The sequence below is a fragment of the Trachemys scripta genome, chromosome 14 (assembly GCF_013100865.1).
Source record: "Trachemys scripta elegans isolate TJP31775 chromosome 14, CAS_Tse_1.0, whole genome shotgun sequence".
Taxonomy (NCBI): Eukaryota; Metazoa; Chordata; order Testudines; family Emydidae; genus Trachemys; species Trachemys scripta.
In genome coordinates, this window is record NC_048311.1 from 10,166,322 (window position 1) to 10,183,853 (window position 17,532).

The 17,532-nt window shown below is 46.7% G+C and overlaps 1 protein-coding gene across 1 annotated transcript in view; it reads left to right on the forward strand.

Annotated features, from left to right (window-relative positions):
* The first annotated feature begins 3,050 nt into the window (after window positions 1-3,050).
* Window positions 3,051-17,532, forward strand: part of ELAC2 (elaC ribonuclease Z 2) — a 32,295-nt gene continuing 17,813 nt past the window's right edge. The window contains exons 1-11 of the mRNA XM_034790015.1: window positions 3,051-3,360; window positions 4,054-4,104; window positions 4,200-4,270; window positions 5,858-5,922; window positions 7,188-7,245; window positions 11,071-11,139; window positions 11,741-11,896; window positions 12,836-12,894; window positions 13,687-13,745; window positions 13,842-13,914; window positions 15,147-15,259. Coding sequence (XP_034645906.1) covers window positions 3,104-3,360; window positions 4,054-4,104; window positions 4,200-4,270; window positions 5,858-5,922; window positions 7,188-7,245; window positions 11,071-11,139; window positions 11,741-11,896; window positions 12,836-12,894; window positions 13,687-13,745; window positions 13,842-13,914; window positions 15,147-15,259 — 1,031 coding nt within the window. The 5' untranslated portion in view covers window positions 3,051-3,103. The remainder of the gene's footprint in view (window positions 3,361-4,053; window positions 4,105-4,199; window positions 4,271-5,857; window positions 5,923-7,187; window positions 7,246-11,070; window positions 11,140-11,740; window positions 11,897-12,835; window positions 12,895-13,686; window positions 13,746-13,841; window positions 13,915-15,146; window positions 15,260-17,532) is intronic.

Here is a 17,532-nt window from a genome sequence, read left to right on the forward strand (position 1 = left end):
GACATTTGCAGGATGATGCTTGTGACGGTGTGGCAAAGAAGTTAAAACAACATAGTCAGCTGCCAAATATCTGACATGTCAGAAAATATCAAGGCACAGCTGATCTCTCGATTGCAATCCAGTTTATTTGCAGTCCAGTTGGATGAAACAACAGATATATCAAATGTTTCAGAGTAGCAGCCATGTTAGTCTGTATCCGCAAAAAGAACAGGAGTACTTGTGGCACCTTAGGGTACATCTACACTACAGGGGGGAGTCGATTTAAGATACGCAAATTCAGCTACGTGAATAGCGTAGCTGAATTTGACGTATCGCAGCCGACTTACCCCGCTGTGAGGACGGCGGCAAAATCGACTTCTGCGGCTTTCTGTCGGTGGCGCTTACTCCCACCTCCGCTGGTGGAGTAAGAGCGCCGATTCGGGGATCGATTGTCGCGTCCCGATGGGACGCTATAAATCGATCCCCGAGAGGTCGATTTCTACCCGCCGATTCAGGCGGGTAGTGTAGACCTAGCCTTAGAGACTAACAAATTTATTAGAGCATAAGCTTTCGTGGGCTACAGCCCACTTCTTCGGATGCATATAGAGTGGAACATATATTGAGGAGATATATATATACACACATACAGAGAGCATGAACAGGTGGGAGTTGTCTTACCAACTCTGAGAGGCCAATTAAGTAAGAGAAAAAAACGTTTGAAGTGATAATCAAGATAGCCCAGTACAGACAGTTTGATAAGAAGTGTGAGAATACTTACAAGGGGAGATAGATTCAATGTTTGTAATGGCTCAGCCATTCCCAGTCCTTGTTCAATCCTGAGTTGATTGTATCTAGTTTGCATATCAATTCCAGCTCAACAGTCTCTCGTTGGAGTCTGTTTTTTAAGTTTTTCTGTTGCAAGATAGCCACCCGCAGGTCTGTCATTGAATGGCCAGACAGGTTAAAGTGTTCTCCCACTGGTTTTTGAGTATTATGATTCCTGATGTCAGATTTGTGTCCATTAATTCTTTTGCGTAAATTTATTTCAGAAGCATTTTGGCTGTAGAGCAGTGTAATCAGTGACTAGGATGAAATACAGTCAAACCTCGCAATAACGCGCCCCACCTTAACGCGAAATCACATATAACACGATCATAAGTTGGCTCCCCTTTAAGGCCTAATACCAGTGGTCCCCAACGCCATAGCGCCCGCCAGGACATTGATGTGCCCCCACCTAGTGCCTGGCAGGGGAGAGAAGCTGCAGCCCTATGCTTGCCGGGGACAGAGAACGCTGAGGCTGCGGGCGCCGGTGCTCACTGTCCCTGGCAGGCACGGGGCCGCGACTTCTCTCCCCTGATGGGCACTAAGCACTAGGCGATGCACATCAATGCACTGCGTTGGGGACCACTGACTTAAACTGACTGGCTTGAAACCCCGCTATATCACGGCCCCGCATTTATTGCGATGGAATTTTATGGACCCCAAACATTACATTATAATGGGGTTTCACTGTATGCACTGACAAAAAGAAAACTGAGGCTGCAAAGAACTGACCAACTCTCCCATCACTCTCAGCTGTACAGTTCTGAAAAGCTCTGCTCCTTTCACAGAAGGTTCACTTGGGGAATTGACAATCCTGAGAAACCATTGCACAAAAAGGTTGGCAGAAAAGGAAAACCATTCCAGAGGTCATCAGAGTATGATTTATCTTACAAGACAGCGGCTTATTGGTGTAGTGCACTTTTACTCAAGGAGGTGGGGGGGGGGGGGGGGAGAAAGAGGTCAGGAAATGCAGTTGGGGGTGTGAGGCAATGAAAATGTTATTAGAAGGGAAGGGAAACCTCACTTGACCATGCCCTGATCCTTCAAGGTCAGGTATTCTCGGCCAGCCTTTGGAGATACGCACGCTAACACTGGCTTTATTCTTTTACACTCTGGGTATGTCTCATCTAGACGCGATATATCAATCCCCAAACGTGCTCCCGTCGACCTGGAACTACACCAGGGCAAGTGGCGGTAGCGGAGTCGACATGGGAGCCACGGCCATTGATCCCGTGCCACGAGGACCGGAAGTAAGTCGATCTAAGATACGTCGACTTCAGCTACGCTATTCACGTAGCTGAAATTGCCTATCTTACATTGACCCCTGTGTAGACCAGCCCCCACTCTAAGGAGGCCAGGAAAATGCACTTCCAGTCCGGGCTTGCGGCCCTGAAACGGCCGAGACACGCTGGTCTAGTGACGAGGCCTGCTGCCAATCCTCGCCGAGCCCTCGCTGCAGCTGGCGGCCGTCGGGGCCCTTTATTAGCTCTCTGTGAGCGCCGCAAGCGCGGGACTGAACCCCGGGAATGGCGGTTCGAAGGCGCGGGGACTGTAACTGGTCGGGTTGGGGCCACGCGCCCAAAACCGGCCGGGACCAGCCGCCCCCTCCCACCGTACCGACACCGCAGCACGCGCAGCCCCCCGCCCGGGGCCGGGCCAGAGACACGCTCGCGGCACCGCACTTCGGGATCCGCGTCAGGCCTGGTGCACGCGGTTGCGGTCGGGACACGCCAGGGGCCAACAGCCCGGCCGGGGCAGCGTGCGCGCTCCTCCAGCTCCCCACGAACTCCGCCTGGGGGACCAGCCTCGCGCAGGCGCATTTCGAAAGCCGCCCCCCTCCGGGCCAGTGTCGCAGGGCGCTGCCAACAGCAACCCACAAACGGAGGGGAAGCTAATCCCTGTCAATAATCCCTTAGCCATGTGACGATCCTCGAGACGTGAAATAGCACATCCTATTGGCCAGCCTGTGTCATATGACAGGGGCGCGTGGCTGGCTACTGAAAGCCGATTGCTTGGGATGTGACACGCGGATGTTGAATTCTCATTAGCTGATCACTGTCAGGTAAGGGAAATAGGGGAATACTTGATTTCGATTGGGCGGCGGTGTCACTGATTTCGATTGGGCGGCGGTGTCACATGAGAGGGAATCCTGGGCTCGATGGCGAATGTTTATTGGCTACAGGTGCGCCGTGGTTGAGGTGAGCGCGGCGGGATTGGTCCATGTGTGTCACGTGCGAGGGGAGTGACGCCGGTCGGAGGGCACGTGTGGAGGAGGCCGGGCTAGAGGCACCGTAGCTGCTGAATGTGGGGCTGTTTACTGGGGCTGCGGCTGAGGCTGCATTGCCGCTGGACTCCGCTCCGCCGCGCCATGTCCGGGGGCCCTGCTCCGCCGCGCCGGCCCCGGCCGCCCAAGGACCCTTTGCGGCACCTGCGGGCCCGGGAGAAGCGGTGGAGCTCGGAGTTGGGCGCGCCCGGACCTAGCATCGTCTACGTGCAGGTCGCGGCGGCTGGGAACCGGGACTCGGGCGCCGCGCTCTACGTCTTCTCTGAGTACAACCGGTCAGTGCGGGGGGCAGTCTGGGTAGCTGCCCGTTGGGCTCTCGCTACCCAGGCCGGCCTGGGCCGCCTGCCTTCCCCGCGTCGCTGGCTGCGCCTAGTAGCGTCACCGGGGGGCAGTGAGGAGGCGCTCCCCACCCCACTAAACCGCGGGTGGCGCCCGGCCCCGGCTCTTCCTGCCGGCCATGAGCTCGGCATCGTACCGGTAGCGCTACCTGGCCTTACACGCCTCCTGGCCTGTATCAGACTTAGCCCCTCTAGACCCCCCGTGGGCAGTTTTCAGAGTAGCAGCGGTGTTAGTCTGTATCCGCAAAAAGAACAGGAGTACTTGTGGCACCTTAGAGACTAACAAATTTATTAGCATAAGCTTTCGTGGGCTACTGCCCGCTTCTTTGGATGCTTATGCTCTAATAAATTTGTTAGTCTCTAAGGTGCCACAAGTACTCCTGTTCTTTCTGTGGGCCGTTGCAAGCTAACCTGCCCTCAGGTGAAGTGTCCCTGCCCCTGTGGAGGTTGCTGGCTCCCAAAAGCAGGACAGTACACTAGACCAACCAGGTATCTGTGCTGCCCTATCAGTGCTGCAGGATTTATACCCATCCTTGTGCTGAGCTTTCTTCTTAAAGTGGGGCAAAAGTAAGCTACTTTTAATATAAAAATGTGATCTTTCCTCTAATAAGAGTTCTAATCTCATTCCAGATATCTCTTTAACTGCGGGGAAGGGGTCCAGCGCCTTATGCAGGAACACAAGTAAGTGTTCTTACTGTGTTGTTAAAGGAAAGAAGCTGTAACAACATACAGGTTGCATTTCAGTTATTCCATAATCCAAACCTTTCTCTTCTCAGGTTAAAAGTAGCTCGTTTAGACAACATCTTTCTGACCAGAATGAACTGGGCGAATGTTGGTGGTTTGTCTGGTAAGTGGGACTGGAGGTGCACACTTTGTAGCTTATTTAGACTGGGTTTATTGCATATACTAGGAGCTGCTTGCCTCCCTTCATATCCCTACAGCAAGCTCCCTGTGTGCGTCCCTCACAGTTCCCTCTATTTCAGGAGCTCCCTGCAGCTCCCACAGTCTCCCTCTGGCAGGAGTTCTGGGTGCTCTCCCATTCTCCCCCTATGCAAGGAGCTCTGTGTGTGCCTCCATTTTCCTTTTACCACCATAGCAAGGCCTCTGCATGTGCCCTGTCCCCCATACTGGGTTCTTCCAATTGCCCTCCCACCACAGGTTGTGTTACCCCCATTCTCCCCCATGATGGCAGCTCTGTGTGCACCCCCATTGCAGAGGTTCTATGTGCATTTGATTTTCCTCTTTCCCCTGTTGCAGGGTCCCCCAGTCTCACCCATTTTTACCTTCACCTATTCCAGGATCCCCCATTCTTGCCCTATGACAGGAGTTCTGTATGACCTTCCCACACCATCGGTGCCCCTTCTCCCTGTAACATATTAATTAAGCTGTATTGGATGTTTAGGAAGAGATGAAATACTACTATTACGCTAAAAAGCATTGAGTGTCATCAGCTGTGGCTCTGCTAAAGAGCTGGTGAGGGCTTCATGTATTTTGTTTTCCCAGTTTTGGTTTTCTGGTTCTTCTCCCCTTCTTTCTTTCCCTCCCCTCCATAAAAAGGGTCCTGCCCACTCACTGATGCCTAGAATATTTCTAGAAGTTTTGGATTTGATCAGCTGTGGTGTTCATACAGAGATGTTACAGACAGAGGAGACTTTTAAATTGAGCATATGGACTCACAAGCTTGGCCAATTAATATCTTGGTGGAGTCTGTTATTAAACTGAGCTGGTTTGTTTCCTTATCCAGCACCCAACTGCAATATGGCTTAATCTGTTCTTGTAAGGTAGCTTTCATGCTCGTACCAGACCAACTAAGGTGGTAAATTGTTCTCAAAATGTCACGTCTATCTAAACTTTCCTACTTTAGTTGCTAGTAGTACCAAAGATTCCCCTAACAGGAAAAGAGAGGGGGAAATTGTCTTTCTACTCTGTCAATTTACTTTGCGTGTTAGCACTTTGTATATAATCAGATTCTGTTTCCCTTTACTAGTCAATTTCCCCTTTGTTGGTAGGTTTCTTCACTGCAAAGGAGAGCCGAAGGCTGTTTCAGAAGTAAATGATTATAAACTTCCCAAAATTGGGACTCTAAATTACTTTCCCCTACAGCACATTCCTCTAGTGTAATTCCCATCCCTGTAGCACCTGTGTGCCTTCCCAACATTTATGGATTTATCCTCCCAACATCCCTGTGAGGTGGTCCTTGTTTTACAGATGGGGATCTGGGTGCAAAGAGAAGTGACTTGCTCAAGGTCACGCAAAGCAGAGTCAAGGACTCGACCCAGCTGTCCTGAGTCTCAGACCAGGACCTTAATCACAGGGCGTGACATCTCCTTGTGAAGAAAGTGGAAAGTGAATTACAGTCTTTGCTGTGAAGGCACTTCCGGGGGTTTGTGATGAAGACTGTTTCCAAAGCTGCACTCTCCCTGCTCTCTTTCAGGAATGATTCTCACCTTAAAGGAAACGGGGCTCCCAAAGTGTGTTCTCTCAGGCCCACCACAGCTGGTGAGTAGCTGTTTTCTTTGGAAAGTGGGGACCCTCTTTTTAAGAGTCCCAGACATTAGCCTGTGAGTGAAGAGCTGTTGCTAGGTGCTGAGTGACCTTGTAAAATGCTCCTTCTGTGAGGTGTTGCTCTAACTGAAGAAGCGCCACCCTGTAATTGTTTGGTTCTGCTTTTGGGGCTGTCTTCACAGTGTGTACAGCTCACTTGTGAGTTGCACCGATTGAAAACCGCTCTAGGCAGCAGCAAACTGCTGCCACTTGTCTGCAAATGGCTCACTAGTAGATGGAACAGCCCTTCACCTGTTTCCCTAAACAGTATGATGGGGCAGTTTTTCTGGATGTGCCTTTTTAAAGCAGTGATTAGAGGTCTCTGCAAGTATCTGAACAAGTTCTAAATCTGCTGTGCTGGCAGGAGGCACTGGCTACATAGATCCAATGCTGGTCTCAGTATCTGGGCTGTTGGTTCCTCTTGTCAGCATTGAATTTTTCTTACAGTATCTATGGGTATTTAGTGATTGTCCACTTGTCGGGATGCTCTTCTCTTTGACCTTCTTTTTTTTCTAACCTCTGTCCCAAAAAGAAAGCGCTTGCTAGGCGGGAGAACTTGCTAGAGATCTCTGGCCAGCTTGCTCATTCTGCAGCTGCTAGAACCATATGTCAGTTCCAGGGAGACACTGTCCTAAACTAATGTACAAAACTGAATGTACTTCTGTGGTGGACTAATATAGTAAGAAGAAATATAGTGTCCATTTTTCTCCCCGTAGTAGAAAGAGCGAGCCTGGGGCATGGTGTCAGGCTCTCTTACAAAGTAGATGCCTGCTTTGCAGATTCACTGTCTGGTACATAAACTCGGTGAGAACATGGCTGGTTTTTTTGCAAAAACACAAAACACTCTTAAGAAGTGCAAAGCACTGGATACTTGCATGAACACATTCCAGAAGGATGGTGCCAGAACACACCAATACCCCAAGTTAGGTATAAACACGCTCCCCGAAGTTGATACAGGGACATACTGACTTCTCTTAAAGATGAACAGAGATATTTTGGTGAAACAGGTACAAGGTATAGGGTGGGGTCCATTTTTTTTTCTTTCTCCTAGCTCGAGTTGAGCTTCTCTGCACCTGAGAGAAAATCTTATTTCATTAGATGTGAACCTTTGCTTGAAAAAGTTACCTAATCTGAGTAATAAGCAGGCAAAGACCTCTTTAAGTGGTGATTTTTCACCTTGTCTTTTTTTTTTTTTTTTTTTAAATTAATATTTTTTTCAGCAAAACTACCTGGAAGCTATCAAAGTGTTTTCTGGGTCGCTGAAAGGAATAGACCTGGGTATGTACAGCACTCATCCGTGTGCACTTACTGTCTCCAATGTCTACACCTTATTGTTGCATGTCTGTCTGTCCAAACAGCAGCCTTGCGAGGTATTAAAGGAGCTCTCAAGGATGACGAGGCCATTGCAGAGAAGCTAAATGAATTCATTTAATCAGTCTTCACTGCAGAGGATGTGGGGGAGATACCCACATCACAGCTGTCCCACATTGATCATACTATCCTAAGACTGGAAGGGACGTCGAGAGAGCATCTAGTCCAGTCCACTAATGGCAGGATTAAGTATTATCCAGATCATCCCTGACGGGTGTTTGTCTAACCTGCTCTTAAAAATCTTCAATGACAGAGATTCCACAACTTCCTTGGGCAGTTTATTCCACTGCTTCACTACCCTGACAGGAAGTTTTTCCTAAGGTCCAACCAAAACCACCCTTGCTGTAATTTAAGACCATTGCTGCTTAAATGCCTCAGTAGAAGAGGTTTTAGGGGGGGAAAAAAATTAGTTTAATTGATCAGTCACCAGGAGCAGAGGGTTTCACCCAAGAGTTCTGAAGGAGCTCAAATGTGAAATTGCACTACTAATTAGTATATAACCTATTCCTGAAACAAGCCTCTGTACCTGATGACTGGAAGGTAGCTAATGTAAAGCTGACTCCAGAGGTGATCCTGGCAATTACAAGCTGGTAAGTCTAACTTCAGTATTGGGCAAATTGGCAGAAACTATAGTAAAGAACAGAATGATCAGACCGATAAATAAATATGATTTGTTGGGAAAGAGTCAACATGGCTCTTATAAAAGGAAATAATGCCTCACCAATCTAATAGAATTCTCTGAGGGGGTCAACAAACATGTGGCCCAGGGTGATGCGGACAGTACAGAAAGCCTTTGACATTATCCCTCTCTAATGGCTCTTAAGCAAAACATGCAGTCATGGGATAAGAGGGAGGGTCCTCTCATGGATCAGTAACTTCTTAAAAGATAAGGAACACAGGGTAGGAATAAATGGTCACTTTTCATAATGAAGTGAGGTCAACAGCGAGGTCCCCCAAGGTCTATACTGGGACCTGTTCTGTTCACTGTCCACTCCTTTCCAGATCATTTATGATTATGTTGAAGTGGCAAGGATTGCTGCTGATACAAAAGTATTCAAGATAGTTAAGGCCGAAGCTGGCTGTGGAGAGTTACGGGGGATCTCACTAAACAGGGTGACTGGGCAACAAAATGACAGATGAAATTCAGGGTTGATAAGTGCAAAGTAATGAACATTGGGGAAAAAATAATCCTAACTGAACGCGTACAGCTATGGGTTCTAAATTATCTGTGACCACTCAAGAAAGATTTTCTGAAAATTTTAGCTCAGTGCCCAGTAGCGGTCAAAAAGTTCCTAACATACTTGGCCTATTAGGAAGAGGATAGAAAATAAAACAGAAAATGTTATAAAGCTACTGTATAAAATCCATGGTGCACCCACACCTTGAATACTGTGTCCAGTTCTGTTGCTGCATCTCAAAAGTATATAGTGCAACTGGAAAAGGTTTTGAAAAGGGCAACAAAGATGATTGAGGGTATGGATCGGCTCCCATAGGAGGAGAGTAAAAAGATGAGGGCTGTTGTGCTTACAAAAGAGATGATTAAGGAGGGTTACGATAGAGGTCTACATGATCATGAATGGTATGGAAAAAGTGAATAGAGAAGTGTTATTTATCCTCTCCCACAATACAAAATACAGGGATCACCAAATTACATTAATAGGCAGCCGATTTAATACAAAGAAGAGGAAGAGGTGGGGTTTTTTTGGGTTTTTTTTTCCCATACAGCACACAATTAACCTTTGAAACTCATTGCTAGATGATGTAGTGACGGCCAAAAGTATAACTAGGTTTAAAAAAAGACCTAGATAAGTTCAGGGGAGAGGGTTCCAGCAATGGGTGCTAGTCAAAATGGTCAGGGATGTAACCCATGTTTGGTGCAACCCTAAACTGACTACCAGAAGCTAGGAGGAGAAGACTGGGTGCATCACTCAACTGTAGCTCTGGGACTTGCCACTGTTAGAGACATGATAAAGGGTTAGATGGACCATTTGTCTGATCCAGTATGGCCATTCCTGTGCTCTTATGAGGCAAAGCTCCAAGCTGTAGCCACTGCAGCCTCTGAGAAATGAAAAGAGAATGAGTTCTTCCAACTATTTATTTTGGCATCCCTCTGGAGTCTGGTTTCCAAGCTGCTTCAGGTGACAAAACGGAGATGCACTTAGTTTACCTGCATATCAGAAAAAACAGAAGTCACTAATGCTTGGTTGTCTTGGCACCTCATTTTCCAGGACCAGGAACGCATTGGTAATGTCTTGATAAGAACTTAGTTTTAAAAGAAAGCACCAAGCCGTCTGGCTCAGGGATTGAGACTGGGCAACAGATCCTATCCCATCAAAGTCACGGGCTCAAACCCAGCATGCTGTTCGGTGACCTGTGTGAAATGAAGGGTTTCCAGTCCACTTCCTGGTAGACAGCTCTCTATGTATCTCACTATCACAGCTCTCATTGTTGGGCATCTTTGGAAACTAAAGGCCAAGGGTTGACTGGGCCCAAAGAGTAATTGCTTCCTTACTCTTGCTATGGGGTAGCTCCTCCAGGGGAGGGGAGGAGAGAGAAGAATACAACACATGAATTGCCATAATGGATCAGCTGTTGGTCTGACTAGTGCGTTATCTTGTCTGTGACAAAGGCCAATGCTAGACTCTTCAGAAGAAGGTGCACAAAACCACCTGGACAACTACAAAAAAACTAACTTGCATGTAGGAGAAGCTCAATGGCTGGCTTATGCCCTGATGCCGGAGGATTTACATCCCTTCAGTTGTATTAATTTCCAGGACCAACCTCATCACCTTTTTAAAAACAATGAGTGATGGCATTTGTCCCCCTCCCATCTTCTAATGCAGTAATTAATTTAATGAGCGATCACATAGCTACCTTAGTATGTGTGCCCCTGAGGTCCTGTGCTGCTGGGATTTCTCCATGCTTGTGAGCAGGCAGTTGATTTAAATGGAGCATCATTTCTGAGCTATAACATACTGAGCAGGTTTCTTGCAGTGCCCTGCTCATTTGTGGTGGGGGGGAATGCAATGCAGATTTCCACTATTGGTTTGGATACAGACTTGTGACAGATCCACTCCTGATCCCATTGCTGTTAATTCATTACATATGTTACAAATTCAGGTACGACTTCCTAATGTACTATGTGAAGTAAATAAGATGTCTGATTATAATCAACCTTTTGATGCTGCAGTGTAGCATTTGCCATCTACTGACTTCATACCAAAAACAACTTGCGATTATGTGAGTGCTTGTTTTATTCTTCAGAGTGTAAGTAGTGGTTCATAAATATATAATACCTCTGCTATCTACAGAGTCAGATGTAGGGCTGCCCCTGCTTTAAGCACTGCCTTGGGATTGTATAAAGGCAGAATAGAAACTTGTAAAAAGAACAGAGGCCACAGAAACCCTGGCCTGTTCAGAGATGTGCAGGGATGAATTGTTTTAATCTCTGCTGCTTAGAGCAGTTGTGAGTATAATTGCTTTCTCTTGAAGTCCTATATATTTGTCTCTGTAGTAGTGGAGAATTTCAGCATCTGGCCTGAGGAAACTGCCTGAGTAGCTCCTGTGAGATGCATGCTCCTGAATGTGTTTGTTAAAACGTGTCTAATTTCCAGGCTGCTTTATCAACAATCCTGGAGTCTGAGGCATCTGTTTGTAATAACTGGTTAATACTTGCTTTGGAGGGATTAATAGCCATGCTGATGTCTAATGTTTTAACTATCTTGTTGCTAGTTGTGCGGCCACATACAGAGCCCGAGTATAAGGATGAGACGATGACAGTCTATCAAGTACCTCTTGTGGGTGAGTATGGACATCCGATTGGAATGGTAGGAAGCAAAGGGTATCTGGAGCTGCAGTTGGAGAGGGAGGAGCAGGATTACTTGTTGCAGTAAGAGCTTCCTTGAACTGGTTATGGTATCTGGTTACTGTTTGTAAACCTGAAACATAGTAACTATAGGTTGTGTTAGGTTACTTCTGCTGTGGTGAGAATGTAGCTTTCAAAGAAACCTGAGCCGGTGCCGAACCTTAGGGTAAAAGGATGCTGCCTACTCTAAGAACTCTGGTATTTTCCTTCTGGTGATAGTCCATGGAAGAGACATGGGAAGTTACTGTGAATCGTACTTCCTTAACTGGCTTTCCATATTATTAGGTACACTCGCAAAAGCAGCTGTACTCGGAGCACATGCTTGAGTTTGATAAGGTTTTGTTGCTTTTGGAGAATCTGCTGAGGGGACCTCTTGGAATGAGTGAAGTGCAATATGGAGAAACAAGGAAACAGGCTCTCTTGTCCCTTTTTAAACTGCTCAGGGCATTTTGAAGAAACTTTTTGAGTAAGACTCCATTTGTGTGTTTCATTCCTGCCTCCTGAACAAGCCTGTTTTTTCCCTTGGGTTTGGAACAGGAAGGCATTTAGCCAGTGAGCACAGGCTGCATCAGAGTCCTGAAAGGTCAGTCCATGGTGGAGTCAGCCCCAAATGTTCCCCAGAGCCTGGATCTCCCACCGCTGAGCAGCAGTGTCCAGAAGGCGTTAAGAATAGAGAAGCCCCGAAGAAAACAGGTGCAGGATCTTGTATTTTCTTAGTGTAATTGGAACAAAAACTCTAAAATGTTGGTGTAATTTCTCTCCTACGCAGATATTCTTGGTGCAGATAAGAAAGTGCTGGTCCTCTCTGCTGAAATATTGCTTAGGGGTAATTTGAACATACGGAGAACATGAGGCAAAACAAGATCCAGTGGTTGGATGTTGAAGCTAGACTAATTCAAACTAGAAATGAGACAATTTTTTTTAACACGGATGGTAATTAACCATTGGAACAACTTACCTTGGTACCAGGTGGATTCTCTGTTCCCTCAAATTGTGAAATCAAGACTGGGTGTCTTTCAGATGTTTTGGGTTTGATGGAGGAATTCCTGGGTTGGAATTCTATACAACAGGTTAGACTTAGATGACTAATGGTCACTTATGGCTAAGGCTGCATCTCTGTCACGGAAGTTGCGGAAGTCACGGATTCCATGACTTTCCTCAACCTCCATGGTTTCTGCAGTAGCCAGTGCGGGACTCAAGCAGCCCTGCAATCAGCCGCTGCTTGGGTGGCCCTGGGCAGCTAAGATTTAGTCAGGGGTATTTATAGCAAAGGGTATGTCTACACTACGGGATTAATCCGAATTTATATAATTCGAATTTGGAAAATAGGTTGTATAAATTCAATTGTATGCAACCACACTAAGCACATTAATTCGGCGGTGTACGTCCATGTACCGGGGCAAAGTCATGCACAGGTCACGGCCTGTTGTTGTTGTTGTTGCCCATGACCTGTCCATGAGTTTTACTAAAAATACTCATGACTAAATCCTAGCCTTACTTATGGCCCTTGTGTATTAAACCTCTGGAAGGGACGGGCACTGCAAGAAGTTGGCACCTTTTGCTTAAAGGAAAAACGATGATCTAGTTTCAGCATCTATGTAACTTTTTTTCTTTTTTCTTATCTTTTTAAAGATGGCAACAGGAGACTTGGCAGCAGAGACCCAACCCTGGTGGTGGCTTTCATCTGTAAAGTAAGAAATGTCATATGGAATAATAGGAGTTCCTGCGTTCTCTTATCTAGACCAGTTTAATTACAAATACCACCACCTAGCAGGGTAGGGTTTTTTGGACATTTATTCTATGCCAACCTTTGTATCCAGTAACACTGCACTCAAATCTAGCAATTGAGAATTGGGGGGTTTGGAATGCAGTCTGGTGCTTCACATTTAGAAGTTTCCTACAAAAGGAAAAGCTTTTTTTAATTTGCTGCTTCATCAAGGCTAGAAAGATTTTTATTTCTGCTTGTCTATTACCCTACAAATTCAGGTCTTGTCTACCCTGCTCTTTCTAGAAGACTCCGGGCAACTGAAGAACTAGTGGGGTTATGAGACTGGACATATAACAGCAATGAAAGCTCATGGAGAATAGAAAGACTTCTAGTTGCTGTTTAAAATACTTCGGATAGCATTTTATTTTTGTAACACTTCTGTAAGTCAGCTGCTGAACTCTCAAAAGAGAATCTTAGACTCTCCACCTCTACAAGTTGGAGCTCCAGATCCATACCTCTGGGCAGATCAGCCACTGAAGCAGGGCAGAGAGGACTTGATGTGCCTGAGACGACCCCCCCCCCCCCCCAAAATAAAAAAATCCTGAGGAAAATTTCTCCTGCAGTCCCTCTTCGTGGCTCATTTCAGAGCTAGTAAGGGCATGAACCCCATTTTTGCCCCTTTCCCTTTTCCATCAGTGTTTAAACATTGTAAAGAGTTGGTGACTTGTTACATGGGAACTTTGAGAAACACTTCTTTCTTTTAAATTATTTTCAGCTTCACCCAAAGAAGGGAAACTTCTTAGTGGCCAAAGCAAAGGAGCTGGGCCTGCCAGTGTAAGTACAAGAGCCCTGCCTGTGTGCTTAGAAGGTGGGAGGATCTTGGTCATATGCACGCTGTCAATCTAATGCTGTCTGTGTTCTCATCCTTAGTGGGACAGCAGCCATTGGCCCCATCATTGCAGCTCTCAAAGATGGGAAGAGTGTCACGTTCGAAGGCAGAGAGGTATGACTGCACTCTAGGCTATCTCAGTCGTGCTGCATGCTGGGTTTGTAACCAGTGCTGTTCGTGGGACTTATCTCATCCAGAACATTGTAGTAACTAAATGCTGCTCATACGCCAATCACAATCATCCCCTCTCTTGGATCCGAAGGGACTGCAGCTGTGTCCAGTCCAGTCCTCTCATTGCTCCCCTTGCGTGGTAGGATTGATTGAACTGTCCCTGAACCATGCCTGTTAGTGGCAAGTGCCAGTCTTGCATGTTTCCTTGGATTCCATAACCTTCCTTGGCAGCTTGTTTCAATTTTAAGTTTTCCCAGGCTCATTCCTTCTGTAATGGGTTGTCCCAGGATGCCTGTCACTGCAGATGAGATCCATTCAGTATCTGCCATCACAGGAGAAGGGTTGGTGATGCACACGGAAATGACCATGTATCCCATGCCAACAGTGGGGTGTTTTGTTTCTCAGCTTCAATGGCTGGCCCAGTTATAGCGATTTGAGTCTGACAGCCTGTGAGCTAACAAAGCTGGTCCATTAGCTCAGGCAGTAGAGGCGTTTATGCTTTCAGACCCAGAGGAGTGCCCACATCTGACCTACTATAAGCAGGGTTCCCCACTCACTGATTACACTCGTTCATTATCCTGTCACATCCCCTACAGGTGGTTAAAAGGCTCTGATGTTGGGGGCCAGATAAAGACTTTAATCTCCAAGGCTAGTAGCTGGTGAGCAGGAGAGACCCTAACCATGAGTGATTCTGGTGGATCCATAAATAAAATCACTGCCAGGAGATACAAGTGAGGGACAACTGGCCCTGCTCCCCAAAGGAGCTAACGGGAGCATGCCCCAGTGCACAGAGGGAAAGTGGCTGAACTTTCCTCAGCTGCAGCTGAGACGCTTCTTGCTTTGTTGAGGCCGTTGTCAGGGCTCCATTGGGCCATGTGACCCAGCAAAATCAAAGAGAGGAGGAGAGAAAATGGCTCCAGTGCCAGAATGGTAACTGGAGCATGAGTCCTTGGACTCGCTGACCATTGAGCACGCCCTGGCACCCAACTGATGAGCGAGCAAGTTCTGTGAGGTCCCCAGCTGGCTGTGGAAGAGCAATGAAGTTGGGCAGCGTGTGCTGGGCAGCATGTGCTGTTGGTTATGTTGCCAAAAGGGAGCTGCATACTTGGGCATGTTCGGACAGCATGTACCATGGGCCGCTGACCATGGTGTAACCCTTGGGTGCTTCATTGCAGATCCTGCCCGAAGAGGTCTGTACCCCTCCTGATCCAGGCTCTGTGTTCATTGTAGTGGAATGTCCTCATGAAGGCTTTGTGGATGCCGTCTGTGAAAATGACACGTTCCGCAGGTATAGTGAGGTATTGGAGGGAGGGAAGGATGCTCCCTGAAATACAGGGTTGGTGCGGGAGGGGTATCAGGCTTGAGCACTTCTTTATGAAAACAAAAATCTTCTGTTAGCCTTGTTACAAATGGAATCTGACATGCTTTGTGGGCTAATGCCAGAGCCACAGACAGCAAAGTCATCCTGAATGTCCTAGTTAAGGAAACCTGCAGGTAGTGCGCCGAGACAGAGCCACCAAAAAAGGATCCACAGAGGCACAGAAGTTGGAGTATGAGAGTCCGGGATGTGCTCTGTGCAGGGCGCTTGACTCTAGAACTCGTTTCCCCAGGGGTTGGAGTAGCCTGGATTTGTTACCTTCAGGGCACCTTGCAAGGCCCATCTTCCTTGGGAGAGGGAGCTTTTAGGGGCGGGGAGGAAGGTATTTATTTCTCTCTGGTGCACTTAGTAATTTACTATGTTTTGTGAGGTTGCCACTATCTTAGTTTTAAATAGTCACGTGACTGGACTGCATGATAAACACCTTTTAGTGGGTTCTTACATCTAAGTAGCTGAGGGTTCAAAGGTCTTTGCATACGGTTATTTTACCCACTGTTCAGTCTGGATCTCACCCCAGAATGTGTGAAGTTATCTCTTACCCCATAACTCTTAAGTGCCTTAATGCTTCACTACTGTAGTTGTCTGTCTGGAAGCCCACAGTCAGCAACAAGCATGCACTTGGGCTATGTACTGAGCAGCCCTGGCCCAACACTTGGGATCCAGGAGCCTACCAGCAACATCAGATTTCTACTGGTCTCCACCAGCCTTGGTTAATAACTGGTAAGGTGACTCCACACTCTCTCCAACCCCTCATTTCTGCAAAAAGTGTTCTGAAATGTCCAACCCTGTCCTGGAATCATCAGAGGAAGGTTAAGGTTTGTTGCTCCTTTTAAAAAGTCAATATCTAGCAGTTTGTTGCTGTAACTGGAGTTACCGAACAGTTCAGTTCAAACACAGCACTAGATTGGTTTAAATTAAGTTCATTGAATTCCAGAGAGATTTGAACTGAGCATAAGGATTAAAGTTTGAAATGGTTGCAAGAGAGAGAAAAACACTTTCTTGACACTAAAATCTAACAGATTAGACTGGGTTCAAGGTAAAATCCCCTCAGCATGTTTCCATCAATATCACTGATCAAGCTTCTGGCTTAGGATCTATCCTCCAAAGTCAAAAGGCTGGTACCTTTGTTTTAGGCTGATAATTTGGGATTCTGTACCCTTCTCTTCTGTAATCCATTGAATCTTTGAGATGATTCTTCTGAAGATATCTCCAGATAAGTCAGTTTCCAGTTGAGGGGTAGGCAGCATGGAGTGTGTCTTGCAGGAAGTGTTCTGCTGCTTTCCCCACTGGGGTTATCTGCCAAAACGCACAATACTCCAGTTGAGGCCTAATCAGTGCGGAGTAGAGCAGAAGAATTACTTCTAGGGTCTTGCTTAAACATTACTAGTAATGTTCGCTTTTTTTGCAGCGGTGTTATGCTATTGACTCATATTTAGCTTGTGATCTCCTATAGGGCCCCCCGATCCCTTTCTGCAGTACTCCTTCCTAGGCAGTCATTTACCATTTTGTGTGTGTGCAACTGATTGCTCCTTCCTAAGTGGAGTACTTTGCATTTGTCCTTATTGAATTTCATCCTATTTACTTCAGACCATTTCTCCACTTTGTCCAGATCCTTTTGAATTTTAGTCCTATCCTACAAAGCACTTGCAACCCCTCCCAGCTTGGTATTGTCCGCTATCTTTTTTTTTTTTTTTTTTTTTTTTGTGTACACTCTATAATTATCTAAATCATTTAAGAACATAAGAACGGCCATACTGGGTCAGACCAAAGGTCCATCTAATCCAGTATCCTGTCTTCCGACAATGGCCAAAGCCAGGAGCTTCAGAGGGAATGAACAGAACAGATAATTGAGTGATCCATCCCCAGCTTCTGGCAGACCGAAGCTATTGATGCCATCCCTGCCCATCCTGGCTAGATTGGAAGATATTAACCAGAACTGGCCCTGAACTGATCCCTGCGGGACCCCACCTGACATGCTCTTCCAGCTGGACTGTGAACCACAGAAAACTGATTGGAAAGCCATACCCAGAGAGTAGTTATGCCCCCAGCTGATAGTAGCTCCATCTAAGTTGTATATCCCTAGTTGTTTATGAGAAGATTGTTAGACAGTATCAAAAACCTTACTAAAGTCAAGATGTACAACATCTACTGGTTAACCTCTTCCCCCCCCCCCCCCCCCCCCC